This window comes from Myxocyprinus asiaticus, chromosome 22 (assembly GCF_019703515.2).
Source record: "Myxocyprinus asiaticus isolate MX2 ecotype Aquarium Trade chromosome 22, UBuf_Myxa_2, whole genome shotgun sequence".
Lineage (NCBI taxonomy): Eukaryota > Metazoa > Chordata > Actinopteri > Cypriniformes > Catostomidae > Myxocyprinus > Myxocyprinus asiaticus.
Genome location: NC_059365.1, coordinates 30,741,471 through 30,760,000, shown reverse-complemented (window position 1 = coordinate 30,760,000; position 18,530 = coordinate 30,741,471). Strand labels below are relative to the sequence as shown.

The following is an 18,530-nucleotide window of genomic DNA, read 5'->3' as shown; positions in this document are numbered from 1 at the left end:
TCAGGAGACTGTGATGGCCACTCCAGAACCTTCACCTTTTTCTGCTGTAACCACCGGAGGGTCAACTTGGCCTTGTGCTTAGGGTCATTGTCGTGCTGGAAAGTCCAAGAGCATCCCATGCGCAGCTTTCGTGCAGAAGAATGCAAATTGTCTGCCAGTATTTTCTGATAACATGCTGCATTCATCTTGCCATCAATTTTCACAAGATTCCCCATGCCTTTAGAGCTCACACACCCCCAAAACATCAGTGAGCCACCATGCTTCACACTGGGGATGGTATTCTTTTCACTATAGGCCTTGTTGACCCCTCTCCAAACATAGCGCTTATGGTTGTGACCATAAAGCTCTATTTTGGTCTTGTCAGGATTGGTGGCATTGGTGCAGTAAAGGCTTCTTTCTGGCAACTCGACCATGCAGCTCATTTTTGTTCAAGTATCATCATATTGTGCTCCTTGAAACAACCACACCGTCTTTTTCCAGAGCAGCCTGTATTCCTCCTGAGGTTACCTGTGGGTTTTTCTTTGTATCCCGAACAATTCTTCTGGCAGTTGTGGCTGAAATCTTTCTTGGTCTACATGACCTTGGCTTGGTATCAAGAGATCCCCAAATTTTCCACTTCTTAATAAGTGATTGAACAGTACTGACTGGCATTTTCAAGGCTTTGGATATCTTTTTATTTCCTTTTCCATCTTTATAAAGTTCCATTACCTTGTTACGCAGGTCTTTTGACAGTTCTTTTCTGCTCCCCATGGCTCAGTATCTAGCCTGCTCAGTGCATCCACCTGAGAGCTAACAAACTCATTGACTATTTATACACAGACACTAATTGCAATTTAAAAAGTCTCAGGTGTGGAAAATTAACCTTTAAATGCCATTTAAACCTGTGTGTGTCACCTTGTGTGTCTGTAACAAGGCCAAACATTCAAGGTTATGTAAACTTTTGATCAGGGCCATTTGGGTGATTTCTGTTATCATTTATGATTTAAAAAGGAGCCAAACAACTATGTGATAATAAATGGCTTCATAAGATCACTATCTTTAAATAAAATACTTTTTTTTTGCATGATCAGTCATATTTTCAAAATCAATGCCAAAATTTCTCAATTTCTGCCAGGGTGTGCAAACTTTTGAGCACAAATGTATATACTGGCTTGCCCCTCCTTTTCTTATAAGCAAAATTCTGGGTTACAGTGAGGCACTTACAATGGAAGTGAATGGGGGCCAATCCGTAAATGTTAAAATACTCACTGTTTCAAACGAAAAGCCACAAAACATAAACAATATTTGTGTTAACATGATTTTAGTGTGATAAAATAACTTACTAACCTTTTCTGTGTAAAGTTATATTCAATTTTACAACTTCGTTGCCATGACCATGTAATGTCAACAAACCCTAAAATGGCTGTAAAAATTATGATTTAAACAACAGCTCAAATAATACACAAGTTTAAACAGATGATTTAATGTGCTTTTATACAATTATAAGCTTCGCATTTCTGCCTTTAAACCCTCCATAAATTGACCCCATTCACTTCCATAGTCTCACTGTAAACTCATTTTTTGCTTTAAAAAAAACAAAAAAAAAAACAATTAGTAATCAACATTATATTACAAATGCTGTTGACTGAGCTTAACTTGTGTTGAACCCCAGATATTCCTTTGAAGTTCATTTTTCTGTTCATTAAAATACAAAATCGTAAAACATTCAATTAAATTGAAATAAAAACAAATAAAAACAAAATACGATTAAAAACTGTAATAAAAAATTAAATATAATAAAATTACATAAAAAATGAAATGGAAAAATAACATAAAAAATGATATGAAAAGAAAAAGTAAATTAAATAAAAATCAAATCGTCAGCGATCTTGATTTCGTCAATCTACTGCGACAGTGAAATGAATGAGCAGCAGTGGCATATTATGTGTGTGGCCAATAATGGAGGTGGAAAGCACAGAGGACTTGAGCAACAATGGGCATCTGACAAACCCTTCATGTTTTCACTTTTTAACTTACCTACCAAAACTCTAAGATTGTAAGCGTGTCTGTATCTAACTTATTGTCTTATTGATTCCTAAAATGCTTTAATGCATCAGTTATTACATTAGCGCGTCTTCATAATATAATTAGTGAGCTAACTATTCGAGTATTAATACAGGACTTCTGTATTTTGATCCTAAAAGAGTTATTCTATTTTTTAATGGATGTTTCACACTCACAACACACGTTATATCAGTTTCATTTCAAGATCATAGCTGTAGACCACTGTTAGTATCTTAAAACACCTGTCGTCAACAAAGTTTAAAACTGTGTCCAGAAAGACACATGCACACCAGCAGCGATATAACCACCCCTAAATCTCTCATTTATTGTCATTTTACCTACTGCAATACTAAAAGTTGACTGGGATGAACGATTTTTACATTTATTACAGAACCAATTTCCATCTAATGAATTAAATGAATTGCTGTGCATTTAATCAGAGACATATGTTTAAATGACAGGGTTTTATGAGCCTGAGGTTGCAGAACGTCCCAAGCCCGATGCTGTTGGGTCAGAAGAGAGTGGTGTTGATGGGGGAGACACGAGTGCCGCAGCAGTGTCCTATACAGCAGAAGGAGAGGAGGAGGAGGAGGAAGAGGGAGAATTGCCTGCAGACTTCGAGAAACTTTGGAAACTGACCTGCGACAGTCCTCAGTATTTCAACAGCTGGACTTATCTTCTGCAGTATTGTGAACAAGAGGTGATTACAATGTCAGCAACCAATAACTTTATATTTAAGGATGCATTTCTACTTTGTCGTTGGAGCTAGAGCTTCTTATAAAAGTCATTTATTGCAGGGCCACACGAGAGCTTGTCATCAAGCCCTCAATGCCTTTCTGGCAAGGTACCCTCTGTGTTACAGTTATTGGAAAAAATATGCAGATCTCGAGAGACGGTCCGGTCAAAACCAAAAGTTGAAGAGGTAAGAACATGCACGTCCATCATGCAAAGATGAATGTTTCTGGAGGATGAATTTTATGGAGTTTACCACATTTGCCTTCAGCTTGCTCTGTAAAGCTGCTTTGAAATTATTTGTATTGTGAAAAGCACTGTGCAAATATACTGACTTGACTATTCTGATTATGAAGTTTGTAATATTCAAAGATATGTTGTAAATGAGGGTGCAGCATAGTTTCCCCCCTGACAGGTGTGTGAACGAGGTTTGAAGGTTATCCCTCTTAGTGTTGATCTCTGGATTCACTATATCATCCTGCTGCTGGGAACGCTCAACATGAACCTACCTGAGTCAGCACAGCGCATCCACTGGTACCACAGAGAAACTACTCCATAAACACTACTTTTCCAGCTTTTTTAACACAATGCATCTGTTTCCATTTTTATATAACTTAAGACACTCTTTAAGTTCTTCTCAACTCTTAGGACTCTTCCAAGATTCAACACCTCTAACAATTCTCTCATCAATTACTCACTCTCATGCCATCCCAGATGTGTATGACTTTCTTTCTTCTGCTGAACACAAACGAAGATTTTTAGAAGAATATCTCAGCTCTGTAGGTCCATACAATGCAAGTGAATGGTGATCAGAACTTTGAAGCTCCAAAAAGTACATAAAGGTAATGTAAAAGTAACCCATAAAACTCCAGTGGTATAATCCATGTCTTCTGAACGATCTTATCAGTTTTGGATGAGAACAGACCAAAATGTAACTCATTTTTCACTATAAATCTTGACATCAGCAGTCACCTTGGCGATTGTGATTTCAAGCTCGCACACTTCCTAGCACTCTGCAAGCGAGCTTCAAATCATGATCATGCCTAGAGACTGCAATGTCAAGGTGTACAGTGGAAAATGGTGTTATATTTTAGTCTGTTCTCACCCAAAACCAAATAGATCACTTCAGAAGACATGGATTAAACCACTAGAGCAGGGGTCGGCAACCTATGGCACATGCTGGCACGTGGAGGGGTAATCACTGGCGCGCCAGCAACAGTGAGAGAGGAGTAGACTGTTAAACGTATAAAAATAAAAATGTGATGAGACTGCAGTATACACAACAGACTCGTGCAGCGCGTGCAAGCCATTCGCACATCACGAGCCGGCAGCGCTTCACGTTTGGTTAATCACGTGAGTAAATGCGCCCGCTTCGCTTCGGGCAGGCTGTGCGGATGACAGCCATCATTCCGTGTTTCATTTGTTTCTTTTTGCTTTCAGAACAACACGTGATGTAATTAGGAAACACCACTATGAATCCTTGAGATTTCCAACCCAGCATACAGGTACACCCTCCTTAAACCAGTCATACTCAAAATTACATTAAAAGAGAAAACATTAATATCTGAGTCTAATCAAAATATAAATTAAACCTGGAAATAAAGTTTTAGGATTTTGTAGGTGCGATTCACCGAAAAGTGTTAAATAGTTTATCGGCTTGTGATGCGCAAATGGCTTGCACGCGCAGTGCGAGTCTCGTCACACTTTAATAGTGTTTAGTCTCCCATTTAGCTGATGAAAACACACTGTGTGATCATGAGGAAGGATTACATCAAGACTGGAAGATTGGAATGCAGGTGCGAAAAACTTCATACAAGTAAAATAGTCTGCTCCTCTCTCCTTGTTGATTGCGTGCTAGTAATTACCCCTCTGTGCGATTTTGAAAATGTATGACATAATATAAGAAATATTAAGATTGCACAAAATTTCGTTATCAGTAATCAAATAAGCAAATTTGTGACATTAACTGTAACTCATTTAGTAGCCTACAAAAGGACAGGTTGTCTTTCATTAAAGCATTTAAGATGCTCTGTGAAAATTCACATGAAGGATCATGATTATATCATAATCATTGGGTTTTCACTCAAATTGTTATGCTGATAATATCATTTGTAATTAAAATTAAAATACAGGATTAAATTAGAAAAATGCAAAATAGAAACATTTTCACAAGTGGACTCAAACTTCGGAAAATCACATAAATGTACATATAAATACAGCTCTGGAAAAAATTAAGAGACCACTCCAAATACTTCTTAACTCAGTATCTCTACACAGGGTCGGACTGTCCATAGGGAGAACTGAAACCTTTCCCGGTGGGCAGGCCGAGAAACGGGGCGAACGGGCTGCGATCAGCTGAACGGGTCATGACAGGCTGAAGAGGGCTGCAAAACGGCGCGCGATATTCCATTCCAGTGTCTGATGAATTCCTGCTTGAATCTTTGTGCCAGGAGTGGCATAAAGTCAGCAATGTGAAAGACTGGTGGAAAGCGTGCAGAGACACATGAAAGCTGGGATTGAAAATCAGGGTTATTCCACCAAATATTGATTTCTGAACACTTCCTAAGATAAAACGTTAGTATTGTGTTGTTTAAAAATGAATATGAACTTGTTTTCTTTGCATTATTCGAGGTCTGAAAACAATGCATCTTTTTCTTTTTTTTTTTTTTTTTTTTTTTGACCAGTTGTCATTCTCTGCAAATAAATGCTGTAAATGACAATATTTTTTTTTTTTGACCAGTTGTCATTCTCTGCAAATAAATGCTGTAAATGACAATATTTTTTTTTTTTTGGAATTTTGGAGAACTTTGTCAGTAGTCTATAGAATAAACATGTGACGTCGGCACAGCCATTAACTAGGAAAATAAAAAATGCCACTCCATGTAAAAAGGTTGCCGACCCCTGCACTAGAGTCTTATAGATTACTTTTATGCTGCTTTTTTCAACATCAGGATTTTGGGTTAAAATTTTAGGTTGGGTCTAAAATGTAAAGTTTTTCAGAATTTTTAGTCATGTTATTTTAAGTTTTGTCAGATTTTAGCTTTTAGCAGTGCACTTAAACAATCATGTTTATGTGGAGTAAATATACAAATATTCCATGTAGTCTTCCAGTTAATATAAGGTCATAAAATTGCATTGTATTAGAATTGTACAGTAGTTAGAAAACATGTTTAAAGTAGTTTTAAATGAAGTATAGCATGTCAGACCACAAAGCACTGCTTGAATGCCATGTCCCCGATCCACTTCCTGTTTCCTTCCAGTATTTTCAATCAAATTTTTATTCACTACATTATTTTCATATAAGTTGCCTTTTTACCAAAGCAACTTAAAACAAAGCATATACTTCAGATACATTTTCATGGTTTTTCAAGGCCAGAGTCTTTTTGGTTCCTCTTCTCTCATCTCTTCTCAGAGTGTTTGAGGAGGCAGTGGCAGCTGCTGGCTGGGATTTCCATTCAGACAGACTGTGGGATCTGTATGCTGAGTGGGAGAAGGAGAAGAAGCAGGGAAACCTAAAGGCTGTAACAGCGGTCTATGACCGAGTACTGCGGGTCCCCTCACAGTTTTACAACACGCACTATGAAAAGTATACTCATGAACCTTATGAGCCTGTGTTATAATCATTTTTTTTCTCGCACACTTCAGATTTGACGCACACCAATTTACGTAACACACACACACACACACACACACACACACACACGCAGGAGCATGGATTTGTGAGAATTTGTTACCATTTCTTCTCACACTCATATTCTGTGATCTCTTTCCCCCTTTATATTTAGATGCAGCTGAATGCATAACACAAGCCTAATTGGTAAACTGTCAAACACTTTCAGTTAAGCACATCAAATCCTGATCACCAAAATATCACAAAAATTATTTTTCTTTCAGAGTCCATAAAAATCATTGTGACACTTGTGTTGCACAAGGCTGATGTACTCTTTCTCAATTTCTGTCTCTTCCCTCTGACTAAAAACACACTTAACTTCCCACTCACCTCAGGACGTCCTGTCCCCAGAGGAGTACAGAAAGGTGAGGGCTGAGTACAAACAGAGCCAAATTCAGGCCAAAAATGAGAGATCTGATATCGTTGCTGATGAAGAGGAGAGACCTCCAGATGAGGAAGAGACTGCAGACAATGGAAAGGACTCGGTAACTCACTTTCCATAAATGTTTTCTTCCAATTGATGCTGTCTAACGCTAACAATGCTGACCAGCCAAATCATAAAAACTCATTTTGACCAGTAACATCTTTCATCTCTTCAGATTTATTACAGGAAGAGGGAGTACAGAAAATGAAGGCGCTTCTGTTGGTCAGCAGAGAGGAGGTGTACCAGCAAAATGCAGCAGAAGTCAGAAAGAGATGGAACTTTGGGGATGCTGTAAGAGCCTTATTAACTTGTCACTTTCTCTTGCATTTTCTTGTTTCACTAGTCTGTTTCTTCACTTTTTTTCTTGCTCCCTCTCACTCTGTTTCAGATTAAAAGGCCGTATTTCCGTGTGAAGCCTCTGGACAGAGCCCAGCTGAAAGCCTGGCAGAGTTATCTGGACTGGGAGATGGCAGAGGCTGAGACAGCAGCGATGGATGTTGAAAGGATGTCTGTGGAAGGCCAGAAAAGCTCCAAAAATGAGTGTGTGGCTGGACACAAGAGAGTACTAATTCTGTTTGAGCGCTGTCTCATTGCCTGCACACTCTGTGAGGAATTCTGGGATAGTGGAGTGGTGATGGCATAGTGGGCTAAAGCACAGAACTGGTAGGTTGCTGGTTTGATCCCCACAGCCACCACCATTGTGTCCTTGAGCAAGGCACTTAACTCCAGGTTGCTCCAGGGGAATTGTCCCTGTAATAAGTGCACTGTAAGTCGCTTTGGATAAAAGTGTCTGCCAAATGCATAAATGTAAATGTAAATGTATGGGATAAAGTAAGTTGAAGGAGATCCAGAAGCCTATTATAGAAGTGCCTTATTATGGAAAACAGGATTATCAGTGTTTATTATAGTGCTATTTGCAAGAACTGTAGTGTTTTTGCCATCATTTGAAATGCGTTTGTGTGTGTTACAGTATGTGCATTACCTGGAACCACGGAGTATGGAGGAAGTTCATAGTGTGTACCCAAGAGCTTGTGCAAGCCATCTTCCATACAAACGCCGCATCCAACTTCAGTGGTCCTCATTCAAAGAAAAGCATGGTGAGATCAATTTAGCACCGAAAATCACATAGACATTTTAGTGATTTATAACATAAATTGGGATTTGTATGGCTTTTAATTTCTTGACTTAACCCATAATGTTTACATATTCTTTCTTTCAATTTCAAACATTTCTAGGTAATATTTCAGAGGCACAGCAGATTCTAGAGTCTCTGGAGACGACATTGCCTGGTTTAGCTGCGGTGCGTTTGAGGAGGGTTGGTCTGGAAAGGAGGGAAGGTCGTCTGGATGTGGCAGAATTGTTACTAAAGGAGGCACTGGAACAGAGTAAAGAAAAACCCTCACTTTGTGCTTTCTACTCTATCAAATTTTTCCGCTTCTTTCTCAAGCTGTGCAAGAACCCAGCCAGGGCCTGCACTGTTCAACAGGAGGCAATAGAGCTCAGTACGGTATTACACAAGTGACAAAGCTCGCCCTGTTTTACATTTTATGTTTTGCTGTCTTTATATCTTACTGGGTCAAGAAAAAATCCTGATCCCAAATCAATACTAAATATTATTACATTATATTTTGCATGAAGAAATTGAAGCCTACATTTAGGACCATTAAGACTTTTTGTGTTGTGACATTTTTCTGGAAGCACATTTTATCCCCCAATTCTCATTACCATAATGCATTCGGACGTTTTACTTTTACTGTTACAATTGTTTTCAAATATGATTGAATTACAGTAAAAAAAAAAAAAAATGCTGTAGGCAGTACCAAGGAAACGGTTATGAGATATTATAATGACCATATTCTTTTTGCATTGTGGTATTTAGAATTGGGAGTGTAAAATGTACTATAAAAAATGATTTCACAATGTAAAAAAAGGTCTTCAATATTCTTTAATTTCACTCAAAAATCAGAATTCTCTTATCATCCCAGATGTGTATGACTTTCTTTCTTCTGCTGAACACAAATGAAGATTTTTAGAAGAATATCTCAGCTCTGTAGATCCATACAATGCAAGTGAATGAAGACCAGACATTTGAAGCTCCATAAATCACATAAAGGCAGCATAAAAGTAATCCATAAGACTCCTGTGGTTTAATCAATGTCTTCAGAAGCAATATGAAACAGATCAATTTTTACTATAAATCTCTACTTTCACTTTCACATTCTGAAAGTGAAAGTGGAAATTTATAGTAATAAAAAGGATTGAAATATTTATCTGTTTCACATCCAAAGTGACTGGATCACTTCAGAAGACATGGATGTAATCACTGGAGTCTTATGGATTACTTTTATGTGGCCTTCATGATTTTTGGAGTTTCAAAGTTCTGATCACCATTCAATTGCATTGTAAGGACCAACAGAGCTGAGATATTCTAAAAAATCTTTGTGTTCAGCAGAAGAAAGTCATACATGTTTGGAATGGCATGAGGGTGAGTAAATGAGAATTTTCATTTTTGGGTGAAGGAACCCATTTATATTCCATATGCAAAATATAATTTCTTGTTTTTTTATTCTTATTATTTTGGAGTAAAATAGGACAGGGACATTAGGACCCTAGTAACAATGCTTATTCTGGATATATTTTCACAGTATACAGCAAATGATGCACCACATCACTATTAGCTTGCAGGATTAAATCACTGATATTTTGATATTCTGTGATTGGCTTTTCAGGATAACAGTAGGTTATAGAAGAACCTTCTGGATTTGGAGATGTCAGGTGACCTGCAGGCTACTGGAGGAAGGGTCCAGCAGTGTGTGGCCAAAGCTCTTGCTGCTCCTCTCTCCCAAAGACCAAAATATTTTTCTCTCAACATGGCCTGCAGTATGCTGAGGATTTCGGGACCACAGTACAGAGGTCAGAATCTATTCAAACCATTGTGGAAGTAGCACAAGTGAAAAATGTTTGAAATCTGCCTTTTTATTGGATGTACTACACAGTACATTCTAACTTTCCTTCTGCTGCTTCCACATTATTACCTCTTTTTACATTTGTTTTTTGTTTTTTTTTTTCGTTTATTATCAGTGTGTTAAGTATGTATGATGAGCACCAAAATCTGCTAATGGAGCACAATGGAAAGAGAGGAGCAGCGAATGGGTGAGTTCAACAAAACAAACCCTCTGTGAAAATCTGTGAGTTTTCCTGTGAAGGGTGTTTTTAATGTGTTCTCTTTATATTGCTGTAGTGATAGTGATGATCCAGGAAAGATGAGTAAAATGGATGATGGATCTGTGATGATGGTGCCTCCACAGACCATTCCACCCACTATCCCACGTTCCCATGACAACACAACCTCCTCCTATAATGGGCGTAGACATGAGTGGATCATATGGGAGTTATGGGAGCTGGTACCAGGTACAGTGAGGAATCTTTAATTTGCACATATGCCATATTGTTAAAGACCCTGTGAAATGTGTATGACCAGCAAGTAGCAAATCATAGCTAAGTTGAGAATAGCATACTACCATGATGCTATGGTAGTAGTATGCTATTTTGAGCATGGCAAGGGTTCATGGTAGTGATGCAACTAAAGCCTGTTGGCTATCTAAAAGGGGTGTGCACTTTGATATGTCTGCCCAAATTTCTTGCTTCAACAGGAAATACGTCAACACAAATGAAGAAACTGCGCTCGTCAAGCATTTCATGGGGTCTTTAAAGCACTGCACTACCCAATAGGAGGCAATATGGCCTCTCAAAGAAACTGCATCTTGATTAAAAATGTTTATTATGAACACATCTTGTCCCCGTTTCTTAGCAGCAGCAGTACAGGGCATATGGCGCCTAACAGAACCCTTGGAACCAGTACAATCAGTGCTACCCTCCCAGCTATATCTCTTCAGAGACTGAGGTCTGGGGTATTGCTTCATATGATTCACTCAAGCATCTTCAGTCTTCCCAAAACCACACAGAGAATTGTCTAACTATGAGCCAGTATGCGGGGCACTAAAAAAAGTGAGGGGTGAAATGTACAAGCTTTTTAAATTGTGTGCTTTTAATTGCTGTTACTCTCACTTAACCTGAATTGTGTGAATTCAGTCACATTTATTGTATCCCTGAAACATTTTATGTGAACGTTGACCATTTTGTCGCAAGTAATTAAAATACAGTATGTTTTAAAAATTGTTTATACTGTGTAGTCAACATCTTACTATTCTGATAAAATACAGGTAACGAAGTTGTTTTATTAAAATATGCTAGTAATGAAGTATGATAACTTAAATATTTTATACAGAGAACAGTAGCAGTTGGGGAAACTATTGCATCCTGAATTGTGATTTTTTTTTTTTTTTTCATATTCACAAAAGTGCTTTCTTGATGTTTTAGACTGGTTGCATTTTCAGTGAAAAAAGCTATTATAAAATAGCTGATTTCCCTTTTTCAAACTTGAACATAAATGTGGCATTGCACAGGCTCTTACCGGCTCATTGATAATTTGAAGATTTTAATGTCATTGGGCCTCATTTATGAAACTCAAACAAAACGAATTTGTGTAAATCATTTGTGAAACCATTCTTATATAAATAAATACATTGAATTAAAAAACAATACTGCTTGTTTCATGAATAAGGTACATTTTGTCAAAAGCTCCTGCTTGTTTACAGCTTTTGCCTTCACTTTCAAATGCTAAAGCTAAGATCAGATAACTGAGACTGGTGTAATAATTTTTATTGTTAAAAATGAAGGCTTTTTTTTTTTCTACATGGCAAAAAAAATATATTAAAAAAATCACAACCACCTTCTCGAGATTCACTATTGTGAAAACTCACTCAACCTTTAATTGAGAGTGACAGGATTAAGCTCTAATGCAGTGTATGTTTGGTGCTTTGTTGAATGAAACCATTGTAGCAGTCTTATTTGATAGGCTTTGATAGACATCTGTTTGATCTTGCATGGACATGTGGAAGAACGCTATTTATATTTGTTTCCCTTCATTTCTTGATAACCACAAGGACAGCAGAAGGCACCAGACCTGTCAAGTAAAAAACCCACAAATGGCTGTTAATCACAAAGACTGAAGTAAATGTGTCAAGACTAAGGATATCTGCAATTACTTGGTTTCCAAATATAGCCTTTTAGACCAACAGCAAGTTCTCTCACCCAGCTCACGAAGGGGTTTTTCCATGTCCAGATCCGTGAAGACGCGTCTGGGGTATGGGGTGATGAGGTTGAAATCCTCCCCGTTTGCCCTGTTCATCTGCACATAAACTCTAACAGCAGCCAGAGGTTCCTGAGCCTTAAAGACGGCACTCAAGGTAGACCCATCCAGAAGACGCACCTAAATAACAGAGGAGGGGTGTTTGTAATGTCTGATGTATTTGTCGAATCATTTTTGGCAAGCGATTCAGGCACTTTTCAAAATCCAATTCTTAGTATTTAAAATCTTATAATAGTTACAAATCTCATGGCATTGTAAATTTACAACAAAATGAGGATAAAAATGGTAAATATTTTGTAAATTTTCAGTACCTGTATCCGACATTCATCATACTCTTTCTTGGCTGGAGGAGGCCCTTGGTTCTCAGGTAGAGACTGGGGAGGGGCTTCAGAGGGGGGAGACGACAGATCTGTGCTTGATGAGCCTCCACCAAACTGCACAGAAACAGGTTTTATTACTCGTTCATTATATTCCTAATGTACTGTAGTAGGCATGACAGATTATTTAACAGTAATGTAAACCAGCAAAAAGTAAAAGCCAGAAAGTAGCCAAGAAAACAGCAAGGATAAGGAGTGCTAATTAGGGACATTCAAAGTAATGTGTTCTTGCCATAAAAAAAAAAAAAGCTAGACAGAGCAACGAATAGAACAGACAAAGGTGTCTCAAGTTGAAGAAAGTTGAAGTTCTTTTAAACTTGCCACGGTTATCAAACTTTTTCGATGTGAGGCCCCCCTTGTGCATGGTACATTCCTTTGTGGGACCAAATGGGCCCCCTTCATATTAGCAATTACATTTTCCATCATTGTTTAACTAGCAATATTCACACACTGAGCACTTTATTAGGTACAACTACTTATTTATGCGATTATCTAATCAGCCAATCGTGTGGCAGCAGCGCAATACATAAAATCATGCAGATACGGGTCAGGAGCTTCAGTTAATGCTCACATCAACCATCAGAATGGGGAAAATTTGTGATCTCAGTGATTTCAATCATGGCATGATTTTTGGTGCCAGACAGGCTGGTTTGAGTATTTCTGTAACTACTGATCTCCTGAGATTTTCACACACAACAGTCACTAGAATTTACTCTGAATGGTGCCAAAAACAAAAAACATCCAGTGAGCGGCAGTTCTGCGGAGGGAAATGCCTTGTTGATGAGAGAGATCAACAGAGAATGGCCAGACTGGAGAAAGTCTACAGTAACTCAGATAACCACTGTACAACTGTAGTGAGCAGAATAGCACCTCAGAATGCACAACACATTGAACCTTGAGGCGGATGGGTCCAACAGCAGAAGACCACATCGGGCACTTAATTAGTACCAGTGCTCAGTAAGTCTCTGTTCAGTGACATACGAGATAGCAGTGTAATGTAATCAGTAAGCAGATTTTATTAATATTTCTCATTTTTATGCACACCATAGTTTTAACGTTGACAATCCCTGATTGTATACATGTGTAAATAAATGTCACAAATCCACCCCCCCACCCCCGCAACATGGTGCTCCAGCTTGAGACGATGAAAAAACAGCGAGACACGGCACAGCGGTCAAAGATGTCTGTCTAGTGCATGTTTAGATAAAAAAAATAATTGATAAACTGCACAGACAAACGCAAAAACAGGTTCTGTGTGAACGGCCCCTGACAGGTATTACTGTATGTCTAACAAATCTATAGTAATTTAATCAGATGAATAATACCTTTCGTGCCCTCTCCTCTCTGTCTCGTGCAATCTTCTCTTTAACCCTTTGCCTGAGAAAGGATTGCAGTGAAAAGGTTACTACTTTAAATAAATGAAATACAACAAGACTGAAAAGCTGCATCAAATAACAGACACAAGCACCACTGTCAGCAGGAATCTCTCATTGTGTCAGCTGCTGTAAACTAACCATCTACATCAATCAGGGGCGGACTGGGAACAAAAATCAGCCCTGGAGAAAAGTTGTTGGTTAGCCCTGTGTTTTGTCTCCTGCATATCGCGTCCCCCTTCGGCATATCGCAGCACCATTTCGTGGCCCCCTTCGGCATTTTGCGGCCCACTTTGGCATATCGCGGCCTCGTTTTACGGCCGGTGTTGTATCTAATTGTGTTCCCCATCGGAATCTGTTTCCCTCTAGCCCCAATAGGGTATGGGGTTATGGTTAGAGTTAGGGTAGGTAGGGTAGGGAAGGGTTAGGCTTAAGTGCATGGGGGAACGCATTCTGACAGTGGAGAATGTTACTGTCAGATACTGTTCCCCAATACAGATCTGCTGGGGGGAAACAGATCCCGATGGGTGAAACAGTTCAACACAACACCGGCCCACTGGGAAAAGTCCCGGTTCTCCCGATGGCCAGTCCGCCTCTGACATCAATGTTCGTCTTACTTGGCAAGTCTGTCCTCCATCTTCTCCCTCTTGCGCTGGTCTGCCAGCTTCTTCATTTCGTCGTCCTGAAGCTTCTGTTTGACCTGCAGCAGTTCTTGTCCTTGCTTCCTCCTCTGCTTCTCTATTTCGATCTCCTCCTGTCGCTCCCTCTCTCTCCTTTCCTCCTGTCTCGCCCTCATTAACTCCTCCAGTCTGCAGTGAAGAGGAATCATTTCCATCAGCTTTCAAAGATGTACTTTGGGGGAAAAAAAAAAAAAAAAAAAAAAACATTTCGATGTCAGCTGCACAAAACACAGACCGTTTTACTTGTTCCCGCCTCTCTTCCTCTGTCATGGGTTGTTTATCATCTCCCTCTTCTGCTACATTTTCGGTGACTGGTTTTTATTTTGGGTGAAAGCAAAAGTAAATGTTAATGTAACACTTTATTTGTGATAAAATCCTGATCATTCTGTTAGGAAATAAAGAGTATGAAATGAGTATCAGAAGATTGTACATTCAGACGTTTCTGTAGGAGACTGGCATGGGCTGATCTGTTCTTCTGTTGAGCTGAGAACATTCCCGACAGGTGGGACATAAGGCTTGTCTATATCTGGATCATTCTCGTGCTCCATTAACCTGTTCAGTTCAAAAAAGGTATGCATGTCCGCACTTGACAACTAGCCACATTCATCCATTATGACTCCAACCAGGTGACTCACCAGTCCATTGCTCTCTCAATGCCCTGGTTTCCAGTATGTCCTACAGCCTTCTCCCTGCCAAACAACCAATGGGTCAGTGCAAAGTACTGGATCATTGTGTAAACAGCAATGTGAATGTAGAGACACATGACTTACGCTCTGTTTCTGTCAAAGCCCATTTCCAGCAGGCTTTCTAATGTAGTGCACTCTGCCATTGTGCTGGAAAAAGCACAATTATAAATTATTATAAGAGTTACAGATGCCTTGATGTTAAACAGAAAAATTAAAACTGCTCTACAGTCAAAAAAGCTTTCTCCCCAAGCAGGATTATGAATTACATGAAATGGATGGGCATTAAATGGTTTCCCCCAATTATTAACTATACTTTGGTTAAAAATTACAATAAAGAAAGAGTAGTGACCAAGATAGAAAGTGATCAATCTGCCAAAGTGGCTTGAAACAAAAATATTATTTAATTCTACTCTTCTGGCTTCCGGCTGATAATAACATCACTAAATATCACACTCAAATCTGATTTATAAAAATAACTGAAATCATCATAAGTGTTTCGACAGCGATTATTTATACTGATACATGATCAAACCCAGCTAGCTGGCAGGCTAACACTGTTCAGCTCCAGCAATAGCACATTTTTTTTTTTATTATTATTTTATTTATTTATTTATTTTGTTTAGAAAGCACTAGTGCTTCAATAAACTAGGTATGATATTTTCACTCAATTCCATCATAAATTTGCCTTGCACATAGCCCCGTAGCTACTTACATTTGTTCTCTACACTTCTGTCGCTTCCACACACGACTACGGCACTCCGCATCGGACAATTCACGAAGCTGTTTGAAAATGTGCATTTTTCTTGAACGCCAGAACCTTCCTGGTGGACTAAATGCAATGCTACGTTTTACTTTTAAATGCTTTTATTTTGAATTTAGAAATAGAGGCTATAAATACAGCAGAGCTAGCCTAATACAACATAAAATAAATAAGTGAACAACTAAAGCACATAAACTAAATTTTGAATAAATAAATAAATCTTCACGATAACACACACTTGATCTTTACCAATGAGTTAATAATTCTGTAGAGAGTAGAAACATATATAGGTCATACAGGTTATAAACTTATTATTATATATTTTATATAGTAATGTGCAGGGTCAGAATTAAAAGGGGGCACGTGGCAAAATGCTCCCGAAAGTGACAAAAATGCTACTGAAATTCTAAATATGGAGGCAAAAAAAAAAAAAAAAAAAAAAAAAAAAGAAAAGAAAAAAAAGCCCAAGTTAATTTTTTTATTTATAACATTTGAAATAATTCGTAATATTCTATTCTAAGATTAGTAATTAGTTATAATCACATAAAATATGATTTGATGGTTTAATTTTATTAGTATGATGCTTTATATATTCTCAATATAATTATTCAATTTGAGAACTTATGTAAATTAAATGATTAAATTTAAGAATGTATATATATACACTATATTGCCAAAAGTATTCGCTCATCTGCCTTTAGACGCATATGAACTTAAGTGACATCCCATTCTTAATCCATAGGGTTTAATATGACGTCGGCCCACCCTTTGCAGCTATAACAGCTTCAACTCTTCTGGGAAGGCTTTCCACAAGGTTTAGGAGTGTGTTTATGGGAATTTTTTACCATTCTTCCAGAAGCACATTTGTGAGGTCAGACACTGATGTTGGACGAGAAGGCCTGGCTCGCAGTCTTCGCTCTAATTCATCCCAAAGGTGCTCTATCGGGTTGAGGTCATGACTCTGTGCAGGCCAGTCAAGTTCTTCCACACCAAACTCGCTCATCCATGTCTTTATGGACCTTGCTTTGTGCACTGGTGCGCAGTCATGTTGGAACAGGAATGGGCCATCCCCAAACTGTTCCCACAAAGTTGGGAGCATGGAATTGTCCAAAATCTCTTGGTATGCTGAAGCATTCAGAGTTCCTTTCACTGGAACTAAGGGGCCAAGCCCAGCTCCTGAAAAACAACCCCACACCATAATCCCCCCTCCACCAAACTTCACAGTTGGCACAATGCAGTCAGACAAGTACCGTTCTCCTGGCAACCGCCCAACCCAGACTCGTCCATCAGATTGCCAGATGGAGAAGCGTGATTCGTCACTCCAGAGAACGCGTCTCCACTGCTCTAGAGTCCAGTGGCGGCGTGCTTTACACCACTGCATCCGATGCTTTGCATTGCACTTGGTGATGTATGGCTTGGATGCAGCTGCTCGGCCATGGAAACCCATTCCATGAAGCTCTCTACGCACTGTTCTTGAGCTAATCTGAAGGCCACATGAACTTTGGAGGTCTGTAGCGATTGACTCTGCAGAAAGTTGGCGACCTCTGCGCACTATGCGCCTCAGCATCCGCTGACCCCGCTCTGCCATTTTACGTGGCCTACCACTTCGTGGCTGAGTTGCTGTCATTCCCAATCGCTTCCACTTTGTTATAATACCACTGACAGTTGACTGTGGAATATTTAGTAGCGAGGAAATTTCACGACTGGACTTGTTGCACAGGTGGCATCCTATCACAGTACCACGCTGGAATTCACTGAGCTCCTGAGAGTGGCCCATTCTTTCACAAATGTTTGTAGAAGCAGTCTGCATGCCTAGGTGCTTCATTTTATACACCTGTGGCCATGGAAGTGATTGGAACACATGAATTCAATTATTTGGATGGGTGAGCGAATACTTTTGGCAATATAGTGTATATATATATATATATATATATATATATATATATATATATATATATATATATATATAATTTTAATTATAAACATAAATGCTCTCATAAACATTAAAAATTCCCTTGAAAAATAAAAGGCGCTTTATGGAAAAGTTCATTTCTGTCACTGGTATCATATAGGTTTTCTAAAGAGAATTTCTTGCATGTAATATAGTATCATATATATATATATATATATATATATATATATATATATATATATATATATATATATATATATATATTCTGTATGTTCTCTCTGCGTGTGTGTGTGTGTGTGTGTGTGTGTGTGTGTGTGTAGTATATATGTAGTCTTATATGATATGTAAATGTATATTTAAGTAATAAACATTTAATAATGTAAACATATTTTTTTTTTCAGATGATAATTGTGTTTAAAAACCTGGTGGGTCTAAACTTCTGTCTATTTTATCCCTTGGAAGACCTTTATGTTTTGCATTAACCATATCTTTACAAATGACAAACTGAAAGTGGTTTGTTTTCACCCAGCTCATGAAAAAATATCCTGTTTGTGCCTCAGGGAAATTGCTTATGTTTTATTCTTTAAAAAAGAAGAAATGAAGCTTGTGTATAAAAGTATCTTTACATCCTGTGTGTGTGGGGGGCAGAATGCAGAAGAGT

At 38.4% G+C, this 18,530-nt stretch overlaps 1 protein-coding gene, 1 long non-coding RNA gene and 1 pseudogene across 2 annotated transcripts; 2 read left to right on the top strand and 1 right to left on the bottom strand.

Moving 5' to 3' along the window:
- The first annotated feature begins 2,611 nt into the window (after positions 1–2,611).
- On the top strand, positions 2,612–3,394 carry LOC127412628 (uncharacterized). The gene is made up of 3 exons (XR_007892463.1): positions 2,612–2,743; positions 2,841–2,965; positions 3,191–3,394. It is a non-coding gene; the product is annotated as an uncharacterized LOC127412628 (long non-coding RNA).
- Positions 3,395–6,506: 3,112 nt separating this feature from the next.
- On the top strand, positions 6,507–10,932 carry LOC127412627 (pre-mRNA-processing factor 39-like; annotated as a pseudogene).
- Positions 10,933–11,662: 730 nt separating this feature from the next.
- Positions 11,663–15,982, bottom strand: LOC127412625 (UBX domain-containing protein 1-like). The gene is made up of 10 exons (XM_051649169.1): positions 15,910–15,982; positions 15,282–15,344; positions 15,147–15,200; positions 14,942–15,063; positions 14,747–14,822; positions 14,449–14,640; positions 13,784–13,835; positions 12,393–12,515; positions 12,024–12,201; positions 11,663–11,895 (listed from the first exon to the last, which is right to left on the bottom strand). The coding sequence occupies exons 2-10, from the start codon at positions 15,338–15,340 to the stop codon at positions 11,855–11,857; spliced, it is 897 nt and encodes a 298-aa protein (XP_051505129.1). The 5' UTR covers positions 15,341–15,344; positions 15,910–15,982; the 3' UTR covers positions 11,663–11,854.
- Between the last annotated feature and the right edge of the window lie 2,548 nt (positions 15,983–18,530).